This window comes from Biomphalaria glabrata, chromosome 2 (genome assembly GCF_947242115.1).
Source record: "Biomphalaria glabrata chromosome 2, xgBioGlab47.1, whole genome shotgun sequence".
Lineage (NCBI taxonomy): Eukaryota > Metazoa > Mollusca > Gastropoda > Planorbidae > Biomphalaria > Biomphalaria glabrata.
This window is the reverse complement of record NC_074712.1, coordinates 6,127,746-6,155,736: the sequence shown is the minus strand read 5'-3', so window position 1 is coordinate 6,155,736 and position 27,991 is coordinate 6,127,746. Positions and strand designations below refer to the sequence as shown.

The following is a 27,991-nucleotide window of genomic DNA, read 5'->3' as shown; positions in this document are numbered from 1 at the left end:
CAATGTGTCATCCCAAGCTATCAACACAACATCTGAACATAACATAAACTGTAAACCCACTGTCATATAAAACAGTCAATACAACCTGTCAACGCAAACTGTTAACACGAATTGTTAAACAAATTTCAGAACAATCTGTCAACAAAAAAGTGACAACGCCAACTGTCAACAAAAATGTGACAACACAAACTGTCAACAAAATAAGTGACAACGCAAACTGTCAACAAAAAAAATGACAACGCCAACTGTAAACAAAAAAGTGGCAACGCCAACTGTCAACAAAAAAGTGACAACGCCAACTGTCAACAAAAAAGTTACAACACAAACTGTCAAAAAAAAGTGACAACACAAACTGTAAAAAAAAAGTGACAATGCAAACTGTCAACAAAAAAGTGAGAACACAAACTGTCAACAAAAAAGTGACAACACAAACTGTCAACAAAAAAGTGACATCGCAAATTGTCAAAAAAAAGTGACAACACAAACTGTCAAAAAATGACAATGCAAACTGTCAACAAAAAAGTGACAACAATAACTGTCAACAAAAAAGTGACAACACTAACTGTCAACAAAAAAGTGACAACACAAACTGTCAACAAAAAAGTGACAACGCAAACTGTCAACAAAAAAGTGACAACACAAACTGTCAAAAAAAATGATAATGCAAACTGTCAACAAAATAATGACAACAATAACTGTCAACAAAAAAGTGACAAAACAAACTGTCAACAAAAAAGTGACAACACAAACTGTCAACAAAAAAGTGACAACGCAAACTGTCAATAAAAAAGTGACAACACAAACTGTCAACAAAAAAGTGACAACGCAAACTATCAACAAAAAGTGACAACACAAACTGTCAAAAAATGACAATGCAAACTGTCAACAAAAAAGTGACAACAATAACTGTCAACAAAAAAGTGACAACACAAACTGTCAACAAAAAAGTGACAACACAAACTGTCAACAAAAAAGTGACAACGCAAACTGTCAACAAAAAAGTGACAACACAAAATGTCAAAAAATAATGATAATGCAAACTGTCAACAAAAAAAGTGACAACAATAACTGTCAACAAAAAAGTGACAAAACAAACTGTCAACAAAAAAGTGACAACACAAACTGTCAACAAAAAAGTGACAACACAAACTGTCAAAAAAAAGTGACAACGCAAACTGTCAACAAAAAAGTGACAACAATAGCTGTCAACAAAAAAGTGACAACGCAAACTGTCAACAAAAAAGTGACAACACAAACTGTCAACAAATAGTGACAACACAAACTCTCAACAAAAAAGTGACAACACAAACTGTCAACAAAAAAGTGACAACACAAACTGTCAACATAAAATGACAATGCAAACTGTCAACAACAAAAAATGACAAAGAAAAATGTCAACAAAAAAAATGAAACCGAAAAATGTCAACATAAAGTGACAACGTAAACTGTCAAAAAAAGTGACAACGAAAACTGTCAAAAAGATGACAACGAAAATGTCAATAAAAAAGTGACATTGCAAACTGTCAACAGAAAAAATTTGACAACGCAAACTGTCAAAAAAAAATGACAACTAAAAATGTCCAAAAAATGACATTTTTATCTTAAGAAAGTTAAGAAGTGTGGAAAGTTTAAATTTTTCTAATGGTGTACAATTTTTATTAGCTCTTGTGAAATGTATATTTATATCATGTATATTTCTGTATTACTGAGTTTAAGTACATGAAGAAAAAAAAAAGAAAACACCCCAATTATCGATAATCCTATACCACGATAAAGTTGATGAGTATGTAAACGTCTGTTGAATCCGTTATTTATTTTGGTTTTTATTATTTCATTCTGTCTCGACTTATACCGATTTACCATCGGGTCAAGCAGGAGGATTGACGATGTGTGTTCTATCATAGGACCAGCACTGATCTACATATTTTGTTTAGGCAACATTCATGTGCGATGAGGTCGTTGTCTTACGGGAAGGAAATAGGTCAAGGTCACGACCAAGTGCACACAAAATGTGGTTCTTCAAATCACTCAGTTGGAGTAAACGGTAGAACCAGCGCTGACCTACGTGTATTAGTAGGGACTAAACGGTGGAACCAGCACTGACCTACGTATATTACGGTAGAACCAGCACTGACCTACGTATATTAGTAGGGACTAAACGGTAGAACTATACATTGAGGAGATGCTTTTCGTCTTTGTAAACGACATTTCTTTAGTGGGTGACATGCGACCAGACCCTGCCTGGAAATTCAAGGCGATGCTCCTATGGTCGTTGGGTTTAGTTTGCGGCGCCTGGCTCTGATCGGCAACGTCAGTCTTGTCTTCCTTGAAGTTGTCCGCTGGGGCCATCGTGGCCGAAACAGTTTTCATAAAGACATTTTTAATCACTTCGTCTTGTAAGGACTCGCGTGTCTGAGAAATGACCAAAACAAGAGGAAAAAGATTAACGGTACAAAGTACTACAAACATTGTACATAAAAAGTACGCCTCAAATTAAAAGTCATAGTGTGTTGCTAACTGGCATACACCGCTAGGTGTTTGAGTTCAAATCACGACTCGAGATGATCTGTGTTATCTGAGAATCTAAAGGCAGCGAGGAAACCTTTTCCAAGATGCTTAGAGGAATGGAGCTCTTGGATACATATTGAGGGACTTGAGCTCAAATCACGACTCGAGATGATCTGTGTTATCTGAGAATCTAAAGGCAGCGAGAAAACCTTTTCCAAGATGCTTAGAGGAATAGAGCTCTTGGATACATATTAAGGGGCTGGAGATCTAATTCCGAGTTAGGGTTAAATTAGAATCCCAGTACATTTTAGTCTTACAGAATTCACTCTAACAAGTAACTGATGGTGAGTAATTTTCAGTCTATGTCTTTTTCTGTGACTTTTTATTAACTCTATTGATTCTATAGACCTCGTCTCCTCTTTATATATTCTAAATATTTTCACTTTTAGTTTAAATTTAACATCTTGACTCTACGCACGATTTGTTTCTTTTGTTGAGATAACAAGCACTCAGAGTTCAAGGGTCATATACCTCAATGTATAGAAGCTATCATGATGATGGCTGGTGACTGGATAGTCAGTGATCAAAACTGCAAACTTGCAAGTAGAACCACCCCAACGTAGTGGTTTGTGACATCTGAGAAACAAAATGCAGAGCGGATACTAGATACCCACCTCCCACAGATGTCCGCAAAAGATATTGGACAAGACATATTTCGCAAGCCGCAGAAGAAAATCTGGACATATTATTTTTATAAAAAAATTAAATTTGGTGACTCTCATATGTAATAAGACTCTTATTGTAAAAGCTTTCCAAGTCCTTCAGAAAGGTTCGGGATAATCCAAGCCCTTCGCAAGCCTAAATACAACATCATAAGACAAGCCCACATTTGGAACACCCAAGACAAGCCCACATTTGGAACACCCAAGACAAGCCCACATCTGGAACACCCAAGACAAAAAGTATGATGAAACAGCCCAGAAATACATGACGCTGAAATTCGGAAGCTGATGCCAAGAGAGTGGACAAGACTTGGGTACGAAGCTGGTTTGTGGCTTGTACCAAGGTCGGGACACAGGGAGATATGAAAGGTATATATAGCTCCTCCTTCGTGGTCAAAGATGAGCACATTTCTCATCTCCCATGGACTCGAAGATGGCTGTAAAGTCCAATCCTCGCTTTAAATATCCGGCCGCATATGTGGCATAGGTGGGTTAAGTCAGTTGCAAATAGGCCTGCTTCTTCTCTCAGCTTTTTGCTGGTTCGGCGCTCCTTCGCCCTGGCCACTCCTCCTGCTTCAAATCTTAAGACTCCGAGACTCAAGCTTCTCTCCACGAGGAGCGATCGAGAGCTAGTGCTTCCCAGCCATAAATGTCGATATCGCAGGCATTAACGCATTCAATGTATCGCTTTGTTTCGGTCCAATATTTTGTAAAGAAGTATAAAACGCCTTGAACGAAGCTGGTGTGTGGTTTATACTAAGGTCAGGGTCACATGGAGATGAATAAACGTACTTATAGCTTTGATCCAATATCCGGTATAAAAGTATTTAGGGACTCTCTCCTAGGGCTAAATTTTAGTCAACAAAATTGACACGAAGACTCAGAAGAGATATGCAAACGTAGATGTTTTACCTATACACAAACATAGATGTTTTACCAATACACAAACGTGGATGTTTTACCTATACACAAACGTGGATGTTTTACCTATACACAAACGTGGATGTTTTACCTATACACAAACGTGGATGTTTTACCTATACACAAACGTGGATGTTTTACCTATACACAAACGTGGATGTTTTACCTATACACAAACGTAGATGTTTTACCTATACACAAACATAGATGTTTTACCTATACACAAACATAGATGTTTTACCTATACACAAACGTGGATGTTTTACCTATACACAAACGTGGATGTTTTACCTATACACAAACGTGGATGTTTTACCTATACACAAACGTGGATGTTTTACCTATACACAAACGTGGATGTTTTACCTATACACAAACGTAGATGTTTTACCTATACACAAACGTAGATGTTTTACCAATACACAAACGTAGATGTTTTACCTATACACAAACGTAGATGTTTTACCAATACACAAAACGTAGATGTTTTACCTATACACAAACGTAGATGTTTTACCTGGAAACATTTGAAGAAGTCGTAGCTCATAGAGATGTATTGACCATTGAACAGAAAGTGGGTCAAGTAGGAAACGCCAATCAGACTTAGGAGAGACAAGATCATGGAAAACGTTTTAAAGGGGAACAACTGGCACTGGTTCGTTTCATCGTACCTTTTAGATCAAACAATATTTAACAATTATTTATATGGTAATTTTGTATTGTTTTTAATTGACTATATTTAGCGGCCCCAAAATGGGAAAAGACGCTATTAGTTTCGTGTGGTTCGTCCTTCCGTCCCTTTAAGATCTCGTAAACTAGAAAAATATAGTAAAAATTCGACATCATAATATCTTAGACCATCTGATGCAACATCCACTTCTTTTCTCTTCTGAAAGCGAAAAATCTAATTTTAAAATCAAGTATGCAAGAAGTTTTTTCATACAAATACACCGTTTCAACAACTATTCTATATTAATAGTAACAATCACGGGAGGCTATCTAGTAAAGGAGAGGACTATTTACCATATTTATAACAAATTTATGCAAACGGTTTTAGATTTTTTGTCAATTTGTTTTTCACAAACAATCAGCAAAGTTAAGTAAGTTCCGTCATACTAACTAATACATTGACAAAAAAATGTTTATTTTTTTTAAAGAGAAAAAATCTATTTAGTATGCATATAAGTGGAAGATAATTTAAAACAACAATTAATAAATAGTTTTTTTCATTTTATCGCGTGGAGAGCGATCCCACAAGTCATAGAATGTATTGCCCGACTATCCATCGCTTAATGACCCATTGCCCAACTACTTACCCTGTACCCAATGCCCAAATGCCCAACTATCCATCGTCCATCTATCTGTCATGCATCTACTAGTTGTCCTTTTCCTGCCCAGTGTGCAGCGGAACACTCCGGGCTCACATAGGTCTCACCAGCCACATCAGGAGGCACAAAATCCCAGTACAAAGCCCTCAGCCCCCCTGGATGACAAAAGTGGTCATCATCAAATCACGATGGACGAACTATATAGTTGTCCTTTGCACACCTAGCCGTCGACAATTTTTTTTCCATTACCGATAATTCCACTGCGATTTAGCCCAACTATTTATGACCAGAGTTTCGTGTTCCAATTCTTTCTCACATCTTACAAACGCTTACAAAAAAAAAACTTTTCTAAGGAGAAAAAGCAAACGACTCACCAGGGGTACTTAATCAAAGCCCCAAAGAAAACCTTTCTCTCGCCGCCCAGCAGACGTAGCGTGAGTCCGGTACAGAAGGAGACAAAGGAGCCGTACGCGTTAGACTTGCGCACATGCAGGACGCACAGGAACTGCGGGAAGAGGATGACGTAGACCAGGTCGCTACTCAGCACCCACAGGCTGTACGTGGAGTCGACCAGAAGGGATATCACACACGATAGGCCGGTGATAATCACAAGGGCTGCTCTCATGATTGATATCTGGGCATTCTGGGATAGCTAATTGAAGGCAAAGGTAACAGCAGTTTAACCAATTTATCGGATTTCTGATAGGAGGAAAAGAGACAACAATGGAACCGATTTATAGGATATCTGATCTGAGGTAAAGAGACACTAGTTAAACGAAACATACATATATTAAACATACATGAATAACAGCACCAGGGACCAAGTTTTTAAGAGAGAAAGTAGTGAATTAAAATGCTACGAAAATAAGGGCATGCGCCGACCGAGGCTCGAACCTGTGACTCTGGATTCGACACCACCGCCTAGCGATAACGCACCAAGCGAAACTAACTAATTCTTTTATGTTTAATATATGTATGTATCATTTGTTTCAGCACCTAGCTTCAACTCTATAGTTAAACGAAGTTATGGGTTATCTGATAGGAGGTATAGAGACACTAGTTAAACCAAGTTATGGGATATCTGATAGAAGGTAAAGAGACACTAGTACATTTAGGATATGGGATATCTGATAGAAGGTCAAGAAACATTAGTACATATAGGATATGGGATATCAGATAATCAGATAGTAGGTGAAGAAACATTAGTACATTTAGGATATGGGATATCTGTTAGGAGGTATAGAGACTTTTGTTTTATCATGCTATGAGATATCTGATAGAAGGTAAAGAAATACTAGTTGAACCAAGTTATGGGATAGCTGATAGAATATATGAATATTTTATAGTTGATATACATTTGATTATAGATTTATTTTCATTTAACAAAAAAAACCTTGTAGAGCATTCACCTTTTCTTGAAAGATGCGATAATACATCAGTCCAACAATGTTCCTGGCAAATATCCCGCTGGAGGATAGAAGGGACGAGTCTGTCGAAGACATGGCGCCAGCAGCAATGGCAGCCATGGAAATGAAGAGGACAACGGGCGGGGTGAAGTACTTCAAAACCAGCGGCATCACATTGGGGTTATCTTTTTCCAGTAGAGTATCCATGGCGTAGTCGGTTTCCTTCCATTCTATAGGTCAACAAAACACAGAGAAAGCAGAATCACAAGAAAAACAATATTTTATAATCGAAATATTTATTATTAACTCATGAAATAAAAATGGTGTAGACTGTTTTAACCAACACTAGACATAAAGAGCTCTACACATCTAAACACAAATTCAAAAATCGACACTCAATGTTCTTAATACTAATCAAGGTATCGATATTCATAGTTTCCAACACTATTCACTATTCCCTGGCCCTAACATTTCCAACATCATCTTTATGTATCGGTAATCGCATTTCTTTCACTTAATATTCTTTGAACTATAAACGTTTGACAATGATCAAGATATTTAATATTCCAACCACTACTCGTGGTATCGATATTGAAAGTTCCCCACACTACTCAATGGGTTGATGTTTAAAGTGCCCAATCTATCGGTATTGTTTTAAATCTAAGGCAAGCAGTCAAAGAAAGGAATACGAAAGGAGTTGAATATCAGTGACTTCAGCCATCAATACACATGGAATCTTGTCTTTGGTTTCACCAATCCTTTCCTACCCAAACCTAAATTCCAACCACCGAAACACTTCCCAGTGTCGCTCCAGGTCCTTAATCCAGGTCCTTAATCCAGGTCCTTAATCCAGGTCCTTAATCCAGGTCTTTAATCCAGGTCCTTAATCCAGGTCCTTAATCCAGGTCCTTAATCCAGGTCTTTAATCCAGGTCTTTAATCCAGGTCCTTAATCCAGGCCTTTAATCCAGGTCCTTAATCCAGGTCCTTAATCCAGGTCCTTAATCCAGGTCTTTAATCCAGGTCCTTAATCCAGGTCTTTAATCCAGGTCCTTAATCCAGGTCCTTAATCCAGGTCCTTAATCCAGGTCCTTAATCCAGGTCCTTAATCCAGTTCTCTTGTAGCACGAAGGACGTCTCTTAGCTCCAGACAGCTCAGATTCCTATCTCTTGCTGGTCACTTCAGATGGATCTAAAGCAGTCCTTCTCATATCAACATGTCCATCCCTCGTGTTGAACGGTGCGCTGATGCGCGCCACCATAGGCATAAGAGGAAGCAGAGTTAGAATAGTATTACAAGTTTTTAAAAGTATTTCAAGGTATATTACTTTTTACAGCAGTAAGAAAGTTTTAGGCATAGTGTTGAGGAAGGTGTTGTTATTTCTGTTCTACAGGTTGTGAGTTCGCTGACTAGAAATGCTATTACTTGTATTCGCGAGTTCTGGATATAAACATACCAACAGCGGAGAGAATAAAATAATACGGCCTTTTAAGAAAGTAATTCTGTATTTTAAATAAGGTCACTGTCCACGTAGTCAGCTAAAGAAACAAGTTGTCTCTCTCGTCCGTTAGTCTGTCTCTAATCTATATCCGTTCTAAGTTGCTCATGTTCTGTCGCGTCATTACGGAAATCCCCGATTTAAACCAAACTTTTAAGCGTCTAAGTATTCATGACAATAAGTTTAGGTTTAGGTTCTGCTTCGACACAAACCAAAAACAGAGAATTAAATATCTTTTTTTTTTTTAAATTAATTCACTGCAATCGCACAGCAGAAATGTGTAAATATTGAACAAGCTCCTTGATTACATTTTATCATTAGAATAACTTGATTTATTTTCCAGAACACCACCTCATCTAGACAAGCCAATGATCCTCTGAAATTGTATGCTTCAATCATTCGAGAAAGTAATCTAGCTCTAATACAGTATAGTTAAGTAGATTTGTATGTCTTAAATCCTTTCGGGCGTAAAGAAGATCCTGTTTGAAAGTGTTTGACAATGCAGGGAGCAAAGTGGCAGCAAGGTAAAGAGCTAGGGTTCGAACCAATGGGGGTCTCGTGTTTAAATATCTCTGATTTAAAATTTGTATGACGCTTGAGTCTACCCAATCCTGACATTGATTGGGAAAAAAGTAAATTCGGCAGGTCGTTGTGCTGGCCACATGACACCTTCGATAACCGTGGGCAACAGAGAAAGATGAGCTTTAAATCATCCCCCCCTCCCCCCATGGATCGCAAGATTTGAAATTCTTTTCGATCAGATCATTATGAGCTATTGAAAAAAAAAAAAGGATTTTGACTTCCGAATAGAAAAATGGGGGTCTAATTTACTATTTTAACATTTCAATTCTGTCTGTAATGACCTACTTAAGGAAACGACTTACTTAATAAATGACCTACTTAAAGAAATTACCTACTTAAAAGAAATGACCTACTTGCATTGAAGGCGGCAGCGCCTATAAGTACAGCTGGAATAGCCATGAACAAACATCCTAGTGCCCCAATGTAACTTATTTGTTTGGCAATAATGCCAGACTTAGCGGCTAAGACTCGTTGCCAATACACCTATATAAATACAGTATGTATATATATTGGTTATAAATATTCTAATTAATAATAAATCTATTTCTTTTTTCTTTATTTAATAGAATCTAAAATAATTGTTTTTGTGTATTGTAAATGAAAAATATATGTTGCAACATGTATTATAAATACCACTAACACACTCACCCACTGATCAAGGACTTTCTTAAACTGTCGTACGTATTCGCATGAAATTGTTAAACATGTTCGTTTTACATCTCTCAGGTTTACATTTTATTTCTCTGACATGATTTTGTCGTGTTAATTTACAGAAAAACTTTATTTTTGGGAAATTTGATAATTTAGAATTCATAAGAAATTTTGGGTATCAGTGGAACAAATGAGATGATATTTGTTTTCTTAGTCACCTTTATTCCAAAATGTTTTTCAATCTCAGATTTTTCTTTTGTAAAAAAAAAAAAAAAAACTTTGTCCCAATAAGTCACTATTCATATATGTGTAACCTTTTTTATGAGAGTTTTGTAAAACTAGCTACAGTTATGTAATAAAACGAAATCGTGGAGGTCTACATTTGTATTTCAAATTACTTAATATAAACGTGTTTATAAAATTTTGGTTTTTCAAATAATGTTTTTTTGTTCAGGGCCGGCCCTTAAACTGAATCAGTTTTTCTCAACCTTGGTGGAGGGGGCATTTTGCTGTCAGGGATTGAATGTATTTTTTTCTAGAAAACAAAATCCATTGTAGATACAAAAAGTACGGGCCTTTAGATTCGTATTTGAATATTTATTGTGAGAAATAATTCTTATAAATTAAACATTTCAATTTGTATCCGTCTAAACCATTCAACCCGTTTTACTGACTCAAATACAAAGTTTTCTTTATAATTGATTGATAAGCATACAATCTTTGATATAATCTTGACATTAACATTAATTATTTTAGCTGTATTTATCTTTTAATTCCAATCGCCTAATGCTCAATACAAAGATTTACCCCCCCCCCCTTTTTCCATTAGCTCAGAATATTAGGTATAAACAAATATTCATAAATTATGACAAGTATATTAACAAATCGGTTCAATTTTAAACTTAATTTATGTGTTGTCATTAAAAATGATCTTCTATGCAAAATTTGATGACTATTGGTTGAGTAGAAGTGGTCTCGAAAAAAAATTGAGTGCGTAAACGCAAGCATACACAAACCCATAGAAACAGAATAAGTTAATGTAAGCGTTGTTAATACCTGCCATGGAATGGCTCCAAACACAATGAGGGCAAACGTGTCCAAGTAGACAAGAATTTCGTTAGTCTCTAGACGTCCAATCCAATCTGTGTTCTCGTAGATGACGCTCACATGCTTGTTTGTCAACACGAATGGTACAGACAGCCACTGTCAGGAGAGGAAAGTCATTTAATGATTCTTTGTGTTTTCCACTAGATCTATATCTTCACCTTTTTTTTTTTCAAAACCATTCCGAAGACAAAGGTGATTGCAGCAGTTCACATGACCACAGAAAACCGTTGCCGACCTACATATTTTGGCCACTTACGATGCAGACAAAGCCGTTGTCTGCTGGGGCAGACAAAGCCGTTGTCTGCTGGGGGAGTATTAAAGTTTTCTTCGTCTGTGCATGTCTTAGCCAAGGGCTTTTTTTTTTTTTTTTTTGGGGGGGGGGGTCTCAAATGTGTGTTCAGCCACCTTTGCGAGAGCTATCCAGCTGTCTCTTTCGAAGGCCTTCTGCTTCCAGTTGCTGTGAGGGCAAAAAGGCGCATGAATTGATTTTTATAGCTTTTCCCAGGAGGCACCTCAGCCATTCTCTTTGAAGCCCTTTACGGGATAGGTGTCCAAACCATGATAATAATGCCTTCTTCTACGGGATATATTTACCATGGGCCAATTTTTTAAAAAGTGTTTCTATGGTGACGGTGGGAAGAGGTTAGCGATTGGTTGTGAAAGATAGGTGGCAGTGTCGTCATTGGTTCTTAGTTAGGGGAGACGACTCCAGGACCTGAGACTGAAACGTTGTGTTATTGTAGTGAGTTAGATTTTGTTAAAAGATATTATTGCATTTATTTTAATTATCACATGTTGAATTTGTTTATATTATAAATAAAGTTCTATTTAGTATCGCACACAAGGAAATTATTCAATTTATTTGAAGTTTTATAAAGATATATAACGCCTACAATGGTTTAGTTGTCTACCTGCAGCTTAGTGCCACAGGTCAACGACCGGTAACAACACTCAATCTTCGCTAGTCATGTCAAATTTTGTAGACCACAGCTGGCTCTACTCGACATGGTATAGTAAGCCTACAGTCCTCATTACTCAAAGACCTTATTTACATTTTTTTACACTGACCGCTATTATAGAAATGTTTTACGCAGCTATCTGTCCCTTTTTAATATTTCAATATTTACGACACGGGCTACATTCATTAAGCCCAGACAAAGAAAAGAGAGTTATATAGAGAAATGTAGTGGCAATGTAGGTTACTTGAAAGGAAATATGAGACAATGATACTACGATAGCTTATTTCAAAGCCTGTTGCCAACTAAAATGCCTCAATAAGAAACAGTTGATATTCTGACCGAAGCTGGATTACTACGTTATCCTGGCTGCCCATAGCTTTAAAATACTTTTTTTTAGCCGCTGCTGCTATATTATAGTGAACTGCTAATACTTCTTCCCTGCTACAAACGGAAGAATTTAGACGTCTGATTCTGCTGTGCCAAAACCTACACAGAAATGAGTGAATAACTTTTTAAATAGTTTCAGCATAGACAGTGGAGTTAAACCAGGATGTGGCCTGGCCCCAAGCATCTTCGAATACTCTTTTCACTGCTAATCCACCACACGTTTGACAAATCCACCGAGAGCATCTAACTCGATTCCAGATGCTACGCACCTAGCTTGAGCTATATCCCTGCCATGAAATTAAGATGCTACTTATCTAGCTAGAGCCATATCCCTGCCAAAAAATCAAGAAATTACTCACACTGATAGAGCTATATCCCTCCATAAAATCAAGATGTTACTCACCTAGCTAAAGCTATATCCCTGCAAGGAAGTCAAGATGTTACTCACCTAGCTAAAGCTATATCCCTGCAAGGAAGTCAAGATGCTACTAATCTAGCTAAAACTATATCCCTGTAAGGAAGTCAAGATGCTACTCACCTAGCTAAAGTTATATCCCTGTAAGGAAGTCAAGAGGCTACTCACCTAGCTAAAGCTATATCCCTGTAAGGAAGTCAAGAGACTACTCACCTAGCTAAAGCTATATCCCTGCAAGAAAGTCAAGATGTTACTCACCTAGCTAAAGCTATATCCCTGCAAGGAAGTCAAGATGCTACTAATCTAGCTAAAACTATATCCCTGTAAGGAAGTCAAGATGCTACTCACCTAGCTAAAGCTATATCCCTGTAAGGAAGTCAAGAGGCTACTCACCTAGCTAAAGCTATATCCCTGTAAGGAAGTCAAGAGACTACTCACCTAGCTAAAGCTATATCCCTGTAAGAAAGTCAAGATGCTACTCACCTAGCTAAAGCTATATCCCTGCAAAGAAGTCAAGATGCTACTCACCTAGCTAAAGCTATATCCCTGCAAGGAAGTCAAGAAGCTACTTACCTAGCTAAAGCTATATCCCTGCGAGGAAATTCAAGATGCTACTTACCTAGCTAAAGCTATATCCCTGCAAGGAAGCCAAGATGCTACTCACCTAGCTAAAGCTATATCCCTGCAAGGAAGTCAAGATGCTACTCACCTAGCTAAAGCTATATCCCTGCAAGGAAGTCAAGATGCTACTCACCTAGCTAAAGCTATATCCCTGCAAGGAAGTCAAGAGACTACTCACCTAGCTAAAGCTATATCCCTGCAAGAAAGTCAAGATGCTACTCACCTAGCTAAAGCTATATCCCTGCAAGGAAATTCAAGATGCTACTCACCTAGCTAAAGCTATATCCCTGCAAGGAAATTCAAGATGCTACTCACCAGACCTAGGCACAAACAGGCCAACTGCAGTACGTCTGTATAGGCCACAGCGTACATGCCGCCCAGCAGGGTGTAAATGCAAGAGCAAGCAGCGGAGATGACAATGGCGATCTCCTGCTTCAAGTCGAGTACAACCTTCAAGGCCGAACCTGTTGACGGGCAAGTTGATAGCCAATGTATGAATGTAAAAAATAAACTCTGTTTTATCTAGGGCGAAAGCCACGAGGTGAGTTTGATGCAATTTGTCTGTGATCTTTACAATTTCTCTCTTTTTCTGACTCTACCCATGCATCTCTCTCTCTCCCTCTCTCACATACAAACTCACATATGCTAACATTGGCACGCTCTTTCTTTTTTTCTCTCTCTCACTCTTTCTCTAGCACTTTCCTTCAATCACCATCACCTCTCCCCTCTCTCCCTTTCTTTATAACTTACATATCTCTCTCCATCCCTCTGTCTCTCTCTCTCTCTCTCTCTCGATTTCTTGATAAATTACTTGCTTATACTCTCTCTCTGTCTCACTCTATTTCTTTTTCATTCTTACTTTTATCTATCTTCCTCTTTCTCTGCCTCATCTATCTTACTTTCTCTGCGTTCCTACTTCCTCCCTATTCCTTTACACTTAAGCGAGAGACAATTTTTCCCACACACCGCTCAACGGAAACATATCTGGATTCCAACATGGTTGAAATGAAAAGATAATATTTTGTGACCGTTAACCCTTAAAGTGCTGAGCTGTTTTAAAATAGGTGCATACAAAATGAAATTACAATAAATAAACTACCACACGCGTTTTAAGGGTTAAAAAAATAAGACCAAAAGAAAATCGTTTTAAAAAAAGAAAGACGATCGTAAAACGCTTTCATCTCTAGCCAGAGTTTTAGAGTATATCGTAAATTATATAATAGGCGATAAAATGAAATCTACGTCGCAAGATTTTCTAGACGACACGCTGCTTAAATCATAAAAGATGCCATTTCTTTGTATTGTAGACCACGTGACGCCATCAAAGTAAACAAAAAAATTCTTTAATAAAATAAAATATTCATCTGCCTGTCAATCTGTATATTCACAAATATGTATGCTATTTATAGATATCAAATTCCTCTTGACAAATTATCAATACTGCGGATTTAACATTTTAATATTTATTACACAGTGTTCATTTGAAGTTGTTATAAACCCCTACCAATATCCAGGAATCGATACATTAAAAAAAAAACATTTTTAATTTAATTGAATTTATTTTCTTTCTACAAAGCAAATATGAACTCACTCTGTCTGTCTGTCTGTCAGGCCAAAAGATTGTACACGTTATTTTTCCGACACCCAAGACCCAACCTCGGATCAAGCTAAAATTTAACTGATGGCAGGGATGTGGCTCTTATTTCTATCGCCTGACAACGCAAGAATCAAAATATTAACCATTTATTGGTAATAAAGTATTGCGTTTGGTATCTCAAATAATAGAAATAAATAGTACTTGACTGAAGTGGTGGTATAAACTGAATTAGTCCCCTTTATAGATTGTCGTCGGAGGCTTATTACAAATTTAATTAAATGACTAATCCAAACTAATTGTTACACTTAGTATAAGCTTTTTTTTTCCCAAGAATTTTTTAAAACTTTTAACTGTTTAGTTTAAACAGAGACAAAGCCCTGTATTTTGGTTAATGTATTCTTCAAGTAAATAATACCTATTGCATTAAGTATTCCAGCACAGTACGTGATGTCACCAACCAGAGCTGGCACGAAAAGTAAACAATGCATGACGTCACCATACTTCCAAAGGAACGGGTCGAACATAGTCCTGTAGCCAGAGTTGCGCATTTGTGATGCAAAAAATCGGCCTCCTGGACATACAAATGACGTCTATATAGATATATTATAAATGTTAATTGCTTTGAGTTTTGTGTGGATCTGTGGTTATGTGGTTGGTTGTACGGTTGTATGGTAATCGTGATGTTTCGTCATGTGGTTGCGTGGCTTATGGTGATGAGGTTGCAAGTTTCTGTTGTTCTTTAGTTTTGATGTTAGACGACTGCTTGGGTTGCTCAGTCACGTGATTTTGTGGTGCTATAGTGTCACACACTAGTTTTAGATCCACTGTGACACAAAGTGAACTAGTAGTGATTTAGTAATCAGGCAACTACTTCGAGACAATGCACGAGGAAACATTGTGTCGGTAATTGACCACGGGGTGATTTCAGTTAGTTGATCTTGAACTCTTGTAGTGAGAGGAGTATTATAGATGTCCTTTCCAGTATAGTGATGTATAAGTATTAAAGTTATTATAATTAATTTGTATCCAGGATATATTTCATTGGATTATGATTTATGATGGCTGAAGTCGCCAATATCTTTTGTGAAGTATTTTATGTAATAAAAACCACGTCTGCCACCATTGTGTCTATTAATGATTCTAAATGTTGTGGTCGGGGAGTCCAGTATGTTAGTGTTCTTACGCACCTGCAAATCTAGTGCGTGTGTGAAAGCATTTAGTTAAGAAGACAAAGAGCATTATAGTAATACCAGAAGAGGTATCTACAACACACAGAGGCAGACCAATTCAAGACCGTCCAGGCCTATACCAATATCTAGGCCGTGACATATAGTCAAATGGTTTTTATAGCTCTGTGGTTTGTTTATTTCTTTGGTTGTACGGTGTTGAAATGTATGCTCTGATGTTACTCCAGACAGCTCATCAAAGCTTCTCCTTCACAAGCACGAATTAGAATTAAAGCTTAAAAATCCTTGCTAACAACGAAAACCAATTTAATTGTTTATTTACATATATCTGTGTAGGCTTTCAATAGTAGTAAAGTAGTTTAAAAAATACAAGTGTAATCACAGCGTCTTAAAGGATTTAAAAATGTTTGTTATCTCAGAACTACTTGTAATTGCCACATACAGGGAGGTCAATGAAGAGCCAATAACTCATTTATGGGCTCTGGGCAAAATACTTCCCTCAGGTAAAAAGTTACAAGGGCCTCTAAACAAAGAGTAACGAGAAGAACCCCTTTATGACCTAGCTATAAAGAGGAGGATGTAAACTGTAAACGTAATCTCTATAGGTCATCTGTTTCTATGACCGAAGGTTAACAAGAGTGTTCACCTTTTTTAGAAAGCCTTCAGGACAGAAGACTCAAAAGTAAAGTAGCAATTATACATAAAACACTGAACCATAATATTCAAATACAAAAAACAAAATTTAATAAAATACTCTGAAAGACACAAAGATAAAGGCACATTTCTCATCCCATATGCTAGGACAAATTTGTACAAATACTCCTTCTTCCCTAGTGCTATTAGAGCATGGAATGGGTTGATTGAGCTAGCCAGGAAAACCAGTAACTTGGCAGAATTTAAGTCATTGGTTAATATGCATGACTAAATGCATGACGCGTAGGACGTAATCATCTTCTTTTTTGAGGTAACGTCTGTATTATATAAGATATGAGTGTCATGTGGCCGGCACAACAGCCGTCACTTCTTTTTTTAAACATGCATAGGCGCCATAACAGATGGTGTTATTGTCAAATCTAGTTAATCGAAACAGCTGCTAGACAAGAGAAAACAAACACTCCTGTGTCATATTGTATTAAAAGGATATGATCGTATTTTAAATTATAAATTTGTGAAAAAAAAAAGTGAAACAAAATCTATTTAGATAAATATATATATATATATATATATATATATATATATATATATATATATATATATATATATATATATATATATATATATATATATATATATATACAGTAATAACTTACCAACTATTAAACTGAGTGCATAGCCTATTGGTGCCTGACACCAAATCAGTCCGCCTTCCGAGTGCAACACCTCTGCCGTGCCCAAGATGAAACTGCCACCAACCCAAGTAGCTAAAGACATATGTTACAACTTGTCAGGAGAAAAAAGGTCATTTTTTAAAAACAAACCTAATCTAATGGGAAGAACTCCGCAATTACTACCATGTCTCTCAAAAATGTAGAAGTCATTTCCCTTATTCGATATAAAACTAAAGAATTAATTACCAAGAATTAATTGACCGATTGGTTATTTTGTTAATTGATCTATGTTTTGTTAGGTAAAATAAATTTTTGTTTAAAGTTTCAACTCCATCCAAGAATGGGTGTGGAAGAAATAACATGTTCAATTATCTAATTATTCTAAGGGGACGAAGGATTAATTTCTCCTGTTGGTATAATAAAAAGCAACAACTAATTACCAGTAATTGATTAATTGGGGAGGCGCGTGGTTGAGAGATTGAGCGCTTTTCTATAGACTCTGCCTGTCTGTTCGAATGTTTGGACGGCCAAATTTCTCAATCAATTCGTTTGTGTCTTTAGTTTGAAGAAAACAGACCCGCTGCTGAATCTGTAGACTTAAGGCCGCTACAGATGTACACGATCCAGCGTCTCAAACGCCTCTCACATATGTCTCGATATGTAGCATCTTTCTTTAAGTTTATCTCTTCTTACTAGGATAAAATAGTGTCCTGTAGACGCTTATAGAGCGAATCTCTAAAGTTCAGAGAGGGGCTTGCGAACGTAATTGTATTTTTTTACTCCAGGGAGCATAACAAGCAAATATTTTTGAAATGCAGGTGTAAGAGGTAGGCCTTCTGACAGATTGGTCAGCGAAGAGCCTATATCTCATTTCTGGACTATAGGTAAAATAATTTGCTCTGATTAGGAGTCCCACGAGCCTCTAAACAAAGACTAAAGTAGCACTTTCAGACCTAGCTGTCTATAGGGCTTAGTATGTAAGGTCATCTTTAAAGGTCATATGTTTCTATGACCAACGGTTAACGTTATATGGCCAGCACAATGACCAACGCCTTTACTTTTTCCCCCAACTAAAGCCAGGTAGGCTACCATATAGAGTTGGGCAGATTTAGAGGAGTTATACAATTTTCGTTATTCAAAATCTCAATCTTAATAGATATTCGAACCCGAAACCTCGTGTTTCAAAAGCCAAGCACTTCCCCACTCAGCCACCTCGTACCTCAAGGACCCCTGGCTCGACAAAACAGACACTGAGGTAGGTGCCAGGGGAGAGAACTGTTACACTCACCGGTCATACTCAGCAGTCCTAAGGTCAGTCCGATGGACCTGTTGGCTAGCAAAACGTCATCGACCGTGGTCTGGCTACTGGTACGGATGATTCCAAACTTCCTGGCCGCCCAGATTCCGAGAAAGGTAATGATGAGGTAAAAGGACAAGAGGATTATGAAGAAAACCCACATGACGATCCGGCTGAGTTCTTAGTGTCGTGAGCAGCCAGATAAATCTGTGAAGTCATGATAAAAGCCTGTATATCTAATATATATAATTGAATGTAAGGTATATATAGATTAACATATAGAGATGTCTGCAAGCGAGACACGAGAGCCTCAGGCATCAGCGAAAGTATGTGGGAAAACATAGCCAAAGACCGGAGTGCAAGGAGACAGACTGTGCGTGCTGGGACAACCCTTGCTGAGAACAAAAGAATTGAAGCGGTTGAAAGCTGCCCTGTCTGCTAGCCCTAAATCAGAGGCATACACATGTACGAATTGTGGCAAAGTCTGCCGTTCTAGAATTGGCTTGATTAGCCACACCAGATTCTGCCCCGTCTCAAGATTAAGCCAAAACCAGTGACTCATTTGGGCGCATCCATTGCCTTTCGAGACAAAAGGAGCCATATATATATATATATATATATATATATATATATATATATATATATATATATATATATATATATATATATATATATATATATGTATCTATGTATGTATCTAAGTATCTATATGTGTATGTATGTATAGAAATACAAAAAATAATTGACAAATCGTGATAAAACTTGGCCTAAATGTTCATTAAATCATGGCGGAGAACATATTGTATGTTTAATTTCTCTTCCACAATCGGAGGACCCTAAAAATTAAAAAAAAACAAAAAAAAACTTAATTTTTTCTCTAATGAAGAACGAACCTTTTAAACAAATCGGGTAAACCCATTTTCACTCTCTACTTTTTTTTAAAGGAAAATCTAAAAATGTGATGGGAATATTTGCCATGTTCAATAAAGATCGAAATCCAATCCACTAGATCAGTAATACGCAAACTAAGGCCCGCAGCCGGCAGGTCATATACGACCTATTGCTGCCTAGTTTGTCTATGCCTAAAGCAGGCCCTGATTAACCCTATAGATCGCTAAGTCTGAAAGGGGGTACTTAACTTTATTTTATTCTTCACGAGGATTTGAACACGAAAATGTTTGGCTCGACGGCCAAGTGATTTCCAATCCCACCTTATCAAAAATTTTAATTATATTCTAAATATAAGAACAAAATCATGTGTAAGACTTTCTAGATTCTTCTCTTATCTTATAAATTACAGACGCTCCTTCAAAAGAGAAAATAATCTTACTGTGTGACACGAAGAGAAAGTAAATAGCTATGTGGATGTAGCGTCCCGTAACGTAAGCCATGTCAACAAATTTCTGTCTAAACTTCTCATGTATGGGTCTACATTGTCTTCAAATCCAAATGGTCTTCAGAAAAAGAAAAACAATTCAATCAAAGAAATGTTTGGCATAGTTCCTGTTTAATTGATGGCACTTTAAGCACTTCCTTGATTCTCGCTCTGAAACAGAAAGTTTATTATGGGAAGTCCCGGTAAATTATGCAAGCAATGTGAAAGTTTTTTGCTAACAGCAATAGAGAGAAATAAATGAATACGATTGGTAATTGCCTACCACATGCTATACATAGCGCAGAACGGATGACTGGACACAGAGGCGTAGCGAGCAAAACGTGTGCCCGGGGCAAGGTACCCTCTTGACGCCCCTCCCCCCATGGACATCAAACAGAAATATAGGCTGCGTGTGGCGCCCCGGACATCGTGCTGCCCTTGCCACTCCCTCACTAAGCCGACTTCCGGGAAGCCAACATCTCAAAGCCTAAATCATGCATATTAACTAATGACCTAAATTCTGCCAAGTCACTGGTTTTCCTAGCTAGCTCCGGCAACCCACTCCATGCTCTACTAGCGCTAGGGAAGAAGAAGCATTTGTACAAATTTGTCCTAGCATATGGAATAAATAAAAATAATTAACGTATTAATTTATTACTTAGTGGTAATTAATTATTTTTTGTATTACAAAGAAAATGGAAATTAATTCTGCGATAATGAGATGTAATAATGGAGTTGTGTAGTTATTTCCTATGGATGAATATTTTTTTATTGCTATAGTAGCAAGGCTGAGGTGGATAATTGTTGAAAACTGAGTTTAAATTTGTTTGGACTAATAAAATTGTCTTATCTTATAAGCTTTGTTGGTACAATATTTTTTTTTTAATTTTGCAATACTAATCCTTTTATAATATACTTTTAGTTTTATAATACTATACTAGAAAGCATTTTTTGCAAAATTTCGGAGGCGGGGGGGGGGGGGGGGAGAGAGAAAACAAATTCGTAATTTCGAAAATGCCCGTAGGCCTAATTTAAAATTTTAGAGACGGGATTAATTCGAATGAAAAACGGGGTAATTCTTTTTTATCGTTTCGTTTCCAGTCTAATTTTATATGTTACAATAGTAAACACAACACAAGGATCTAGGTAAGTTACACTATGGGCTAATATTTTCAGATTTTCCTAAATAGTCTAAATCTAGGACTATATAATATATATATATACAAATAAACAAACCGAAAATCCATAGCTGATAGGATTGTATTTCAAACCCTGTTATCTCTGTACAGAAACATTAGATAGCTAGATTGTGATGAAATAATTAACTTCAAATGGATATTTTCATAAGTACAAATTGATCGTCCATTTCATTAAAATTTTGGAGTGAATTAACATAAAAATTGGATTTTGGGAAATTTCCGATTTAAATTACCTACCTGAGATAGATTTTCCCTTTAAAAAAATTATTTAAAAAAAAAAAAAAAAAAAAATTAAAACAAATTTTGAGGCGCCCGAGGGTTTTAGGTAACTATAATTTTTAAAAAATCTTTTTAATAGATTCTGTTTTATGTATACTATACACATAATAGTTTATAGCGTTTTTCTTCGAAAAATAATGGGTTGTCCTCATTAGTTGAAAGACATTGTCCTAGTTTGTGAAAGACTTTATATCCCATCATTATCTCATAGTCCCTTGACTTTCGTTGTAGTGGCGCTGTGACAGTTCGCGTAACCAAATCTTTCCACTTTTCCCGGTTAGCAGCTGTTCAGGATATCAAGAGAGAGGCCGGTCCATAGTTTTACGTTGCCCAGCCAGCTTTTCTTTGACTGTTGTCAGGATGTCGTGTCTTACAAAATAACAGAACCAGCTTTCGTCTCTTCACAGTATTTAGGAGTTACTATTTTTTGCCAGCCAGAGTGTTGACTTGTAAACTTATCTTTTTTTCTTGATATCTGATACCCATCATTTCTCTGCACTATTTACTCTCAAAGGCTTCAATTCTTCTTTCAGCCTTAGCGTTCAGTGTCCAACTTTCATAATTATGTCTGTATATATCATTTAACATCGAATAATGCAATTTTAATTTTACTTTGAGGCTAAGTTACTCTTCCAGACTTTCCATAATTTGCTCGTGGCAGCGAATGCCAAGCTTAATTATGTTTACTGACTGACTGACATATATATATATATATATATATATATATATATATATATATAACCTAAAGAAACTCTTCACTCAAATGTCATTCTCACACATTGCATCTGTAATGTTGAATAAATCTACATAGATCACTTCCAAACGTTTAACGTCTAACTCTAAAGGAAAGGGTGATGTACAATAAGCTCTAAATTGCAATATGTCAGTATGTCACAGTGCGCGAAGACAGTCATTGGATGGACGTCATCTTGAGCTCCTATGTCATAGTTTCAATGTTGACAAATATTTTTTTTTTACAGGATCCTTAAGGTCTGTTGGTGTCACTCAGGAAGTGTGTCTGAATGCGGCGAGCATGCGCACACACTACCTATAATTGTTGCGTCCATTAATGTCATGAGTTCAAATATTAAGGGAAATAAATCTATAAAATAACTTTATCAATACTTTTAAAATTATTTCCCTTTATCGTCCTTAGTGAAAAAACTGTTTTCTTTCTAGTCATAAGTAATTTTTTTTTCAATTGGAGTAATAAGATAATTAGTTGCAGGAATGCACAGATATTACAGAATTCTACAAGCATTTGACTTATGGATTGTAAGTAAATTGAAATATATCCAAAAAGCCTAAATTTCGTTGTATCTAGCACTACCTATAAGTGCTACAGGCATATGGCGTACAGCACTTCCAGAAATAAAAGAATATTGCCTTTGGTGGGTATCATTTCAGACGTTTCCACTTTATGCTGAAAGGTCTAGTGTTCTGTAAATTTGCATGTTGAATAAATAGTGTTGATAATCCTAATCCATTCTTTATTTCACCTTCATCCTGCTTAATTTTAATACTTTCATTGTGGATTTATTATTCTAATACATTGTGTCTTTACATCTTATGTGTCTTATCTTATGTCTTATGAGTGCATATCATTGTACAAATCAGTTCGAAGCTAAATTTATGTTATGTGAATTCTAATTAACGAATCCCCAACACTACGCTTGAATTTTGTGCATCTAGAGATGAATCTAGAATTGTTGCAATGTATCAAGCAGGCACAAAAGAGCGTCACTGCAATATGTTGCTACGTTTGACCTTAGGTTAACCTAACTTACAGTTGGGAAAAAGATGCAGTGGATAGATCCACATGGACAGGAAGCAGAAAGGGAGGGTCGAGATACACAACAGTAGTAGAAAGAAGGGTGAAAGTGCAACAGCACCTTGTTATTACAGATGCCCAACCTGAGACCACAGCTTTGTATCAAGGATTGGCTTCTTTAGTCATACAAGAAGTTGCATAGGAATAACTACCCACATACGAATACAGAAAATAATTAGGGAGAGAAAGAGTTAAAAAACAAAATAAAAATTTATAAATATTAATGAATTGCATTATAATAATTGACCAACCTATTATGGTGCAACTGTCATGCTTATATCATTAACAGAGCGCTACGGTCCAATCTCTATAGTGGGGGAGGGGGGTATCTGTAAGCAGGTTTCGTTGATATACAAGCCTTGTCTTCGAGTCCGATTATAACGGAGGAATGCACTATTTCCCGTGGCTACACAGCCCCAGCTGCGACCTACATATTTTGCCACATCTGGCGCAAGCATCACCATTGTCCGCCGGTTTTCGATTTAGATTCTCTTTTCGCCGTCTACGTCTGTCCTCGGCAGAGGATTTCCTTTTGGTCTGAAATGTGTATCCCGCGGCCTTTTTAAATGACCTCCAGCGGTCTCGTTCTGAAGCCGCATGCAACCAGTTGCGCTCTCGTTACATTTACTGCATGTGTGATATATTAACCCAATAATATATATATATATATATATATATATATATATATATATATATATATATATATTGTTACGATCTTCTCTATCAGGCCTTCTGCAAACACTGCTAAAAACACAGCACATCTAATACAAGAACTTGACAACAAGAGCTTCAATAAACAATGTGGCGTTTTAATTACAATTGCATCGACAGCCAATTCAACACAATTGGCTACACTAACTTTAAATGCTTTCTTGCACTTAACAGAACTGCCTAACTTAACATTACAAGTCTTTCTAGCTCGTACAGCTACATTCTCGAGGACTCACAATACCGCACCGTCCTTACTGCCTTGCTGTCCTGGACTCGAATGTCCTTTCTTACACACTGTCTCTCGACCGTGAAGGCTTTCGGTCACATGACCATAATACTGGTCATATTTGCTTGAACTAGCAGTACTGTTCCTTGTCTATCGAAAGCCGTTGAACCGTTGACCTGTGTGATTGGCCTGATTGGTGTGTGTCAGTAGGCTGCACACATTAACCCTTTCAGTCCGCCACTGGAGTTACTACAATATATATATATATATATATATATATATATATATATATATATATATATATATATATATATATATATATATATATATATATATATATATATATAAATTCGGGCAACTCGCGTCTGGCTAAGGAAAAACTGGTCGCCCCCCACCTCCGTTACGTAGATGCAATTAAACGGGACATCAAAACAGTGAACATTGACGCTGACCATTGGGAAGACATAGCCCTAGACCGCAGTAGTTGGAGAGAGGCAGTGACCAAAAAAAGCTATGGACAGGGAAAAAAAACATGGGACTCAGCTCTGGAAGAAAAGTAAGCGCCAAACGAAAAACGTCCTGATCCTCTACTACCAAAGCAAAAGTCACATTAGCCTGCGATAGATGTGGGGGGGGGGGAGGGGGAATGTCTCTTCGAAAAACGGGAACCACAGACACATAAGAAAGTGTTCGAGATGTACCTTAGTCGTTCCGCGACTGAAAGAGGCCAAATAATATATATATATATTGTTGCAACTCTAAGGTAGGCACTCAACAAAAAGGCATGCGACTCAACACAGTTTAACAGGAAATAAATACAGGTGTTTATTCAATAGGGTAAACACATAACATCCTTCAGCTTCCTCAGAGTCTTACTACTAAGTATACCAGTCCATTGCTACTTAACCCGAATATGGACCAACGACAGCCTTCCCCGCTTTGCTCCAGGTCCCTTCTACAACCTTCAGGCAGCACAAAAGTTGGCCTCTTAGTTTCATTCAGACTCTTCACAATCCCTGATGCACTGTTCTTCTCTCTCTCCTAGTGTCTTCCTGTTTACGTTCACTAGTGCGCTAGTGCGCACCTCAAGCACTGGTGCAAGGAAGGGTTACAACAATATATATATATATATATGTTAACATATTGTCGCAATATATTTATTATTCCAGGCGTTAAGTAATGAGAAACTTCTTTGCATTTCAGATCAAACAAAAATAGAACACATAAAAATGTAGAGCAACACAGATTGACATCCTCTAGGAACACCATGTACCATAGAAGTAGGTCACTAGAATTGCCAGAAAACCAGGTATGTTATCGAGTCTAACATGTCAGGATTTTTTCGACATCCTGAAGGCCATCTTCGTCCGGTGCATGCTGGTCACCCACGCCCTAATGGCCGTCTGGAGAGTGACTGTAAGTTACAATAACAACCTGTACTGGATACTGGCCGGTATTCTAGTCCTACTCTTTGCAGAGTCCTGCTACACTATCATACGCAGGAGAGGGAAAGAGTATCAGAGGTGAGTCGTGGGAGGAATTTTGTAGTTGCTAAAAAATATTTGTTTGAATATAGAATGTATGAATCTAGAGATTCATCTAATATATAAAGCACAAAGTAAGGTGTATGTATGTATGTATGTATGTATGTATGTATGTATGTATGTATGTATGTATGTATGTATGTATGTATGTATGTATGTGCGTATGTATGTACGTATGTATGTCCCGCATAGAAATCGAAACCGCTTGACCAATCTTGATAAAACTTCACATAAATGATCCCTAGGTAATGGCAGAGAGCATAGAGTTTCTTTAATGTCCTCCCAGAACCGTGGGGCCTAAAAATAAAAGAAAATACCTAAATGTATCTTTACTAAAGAGAGAAACGTTTAAAGCAATTAGGTACACCGTGAACGAAGGGTGCGGGTCTTATTCGGCTAGTTCAAAATAAATATATATTCATTTTACAATTCAAGTTTTTTTTTACATATAAAATTATGAAATAATCTAAATCTGGTTAGCTTTCTGTGAAATCTATTGAATGGAATATCTATTAAGCTTATTGCTATATATGTGAAGTGGAGAGGTCTCTATTAGACTTATTGCTATCTATGTGAAGTGGAGAGGTCTCTATTAGACTTATTGCTATATATGTGAAGTTGAGAGGTCTCTATTTAGGCTTATTGCTATATATGTGAAGTGGAGAGGTCTCTATTAGACTTATTGCTATATATGTGAAGTGAAGAAGTCTCTGTTAGGTTTATTGCTATATATGTGAAGTGGAGAAGTCTCTATTAAAGTTATTGCTATCTATGTGAAGTGGGGAAGTCTCTATTAAAGTTATTGCTATCTATGTGAAGTGGAGAAGTCTCTATTAGACTTATTGCTATCTATGTGAAGTGGGGAAGTCTCTATTAGGCTTATAGCTATCTATGTGAAGTGGAGAGGTCTCTGTTAGACTTATTGCTATCTATATGAAGTGGAGAAGTCTCTATTAGACTTATTGCTATCTATGTGAAGTGGGGAAGTCTCTATTAGGCTTATAGCTATCTATGTGAAGTGGAGAGGTCTCTGTTAGACTTATTGCTATCTATATGAAGTGGAGAAGTCTCTATTAGACTTATTGCTATCTATGTGAAATGGAGAAGTCTCTATTAGACTTATTGCTATCTATGTGAAGTGGAGAAGTCTATAATTGAAAACGACAAAATAATCTCGTCCTACCGTCATGTTGGTACTGCCCTTAAATGAACGACAGAGAATGGTCAAAATGAGGCAACTGTAGAGAAAGTTATTTTTTTTTAATACTTTAAAAAATAGCAACAAACTATGAATGTCCTTTTTTTGTGACCAATTCATCAAAACGTGTATGCTCTGATGCTATTTTACACCACTGACCACTTCCCCACTTTTCAAGGTTTATGCCGGCCTTCCTGTTTTACTTGTCCACGCTCCTGTCTTGTATCTGGCTCCTGGAACTGGACAAGACGGAGAAGTATCTTCTGGGTCAAGCTGAACTCCTGGATAAACAGATCAACTCTAGCCAGGACCTGCGAATTCCGGTTGGTACTAACAAGCGATGAGAAGGATGTGATGTTGGAAAATAATCGAGATAATTTTTTACGAAGCTTATATCAACTCACTCTGTCTGTCTGTCTGTCTGGTAAAAAGTTTGAACACGTTATTTCTCCCACACCCAATCTTCGGATCATGTCGAAACTGTGCACAATTATTCTTTGGCATAGACATGACATGAGTGGTTCCCGGTCATTTCATCCCCGTTCACTTCATCCCCGGTCACTTCATCCCCGGTCAACATTAACGTGTTACAATTTTGTCATTTAAATAAAAAAATGAATACAGTAAATATTGCTCATTTCATGATTTTTAAAATTACAATTTGTTAGATAAAAATGATCAGATGATGAATATATCAGGGGATGAAATGACCGGGGATGAAGTGACCGCGGATGAAGTGACCAGGGGATGAAGTGACCGGGGATGAAGTGACCAGGGGATGAAATGACCGGGGATGAAGTGACCGCGGATGAAGTGACCAGGGGATGAAATGACCGGGGATGAAGTGACCGGAGGATGAAGTGACCAGGGGATGAAGTGACATTTGGATGAAATGACCGGGGATGAAGTGACCGGGGATGAAATGACCGGGGATGAAGTGACCGGGGATGAAGTGACCGGGGATAAAATGACCGGGGATGAAGTGACCAGTGGATGAAATGTCCGGGGATGAAGTGACCAGGGGATGAAATGACCGGGGATGAAGTGACCAGGGGATGAAATGACCGGGGATGAAGTGACCAGGGGATGAAGTGACCAGGGGATGAAGTGACCA

At 37.2% G+C, this 27,991-nt stretch overlaps 2 protein-coding genes across 4 annotated transcripts in view; one reads left to right on the top strand and one right to left on the bottom strand.

Annotated features, from left to right (window-relative positions):
* Positions 1-1,648: 1,648 nt before the first annotated feature.
* Positions 1,649-21,266, bottom strand: LOC106056034 (high-affinity choline transporter 1-like). 3 transcript variants are annotated; one of them, XM_056018857.1, is made up of 12 exons: positions 21,126-21,266; positions 19,845-20,060; positions 18,506-18,721; positions 17,200-17,310; positions 15,118-15,273; positions 13,421-13,569; positions 10,673-10,819; positions 9,319-9,448; positions 6,889-7,115; positions 5,854-6,131; positions 4,669-4,753; positions 1,649-2,412 (listed from the first exon to the last, which is right to left on the bottom strand). In XM_056018857.1, exons 3-12 carry the CDS (start codon positions 18,675-18,677, stop codon positions 2,155-2,157), a joined length of 1,713 nt encoding a protein of 570 aa, XP_055874832.1. In that variant the 5' UTR covers positions 18,678-18,721; positions 19,845-20,060; positions 21,126-21,266; the 3' UTR covers positions 1,649-2,154. The 3 variants fall into 3 exon arrangements, with proteins under 3 accessions (XP_055874832.1, XP_055874831.1, XP_055874830.1); XM_056018856.1 differs by having other exon boundaries at positions 4,669-4,822; positions 19,845-19,968; positions 21,126-21,265; XM_056018855.1 differs by having other exon boundaries at positions 4,669-4,822; positions 21,126-21,259.
* LOC106055910 (transmembrane protein 26-like) overlaps positions 20,944-27,991 on the top strand; it is an 11,467-nt gene continuing 4,419 nt past the window's right edge. Inside the window, exons 1-3 of the mRNA XM_013212445.2 lie at positions 20,944-21,035; positions 25,339-25,658; positions 27,056-27,200. Of these exons, the coding sequence (XP_013067899.2) occupies positions 25,447-25,658; positions 27,056-27,200 (357 nt within the window). The 5' untranslated portion in view covers positions 20,944-21,035; positions 25,339-25,446. The remainder of the gene's footprint in view (positions 21,036-25,338; positions 25,659-27,055; positions 27,201-27,991) is intronic.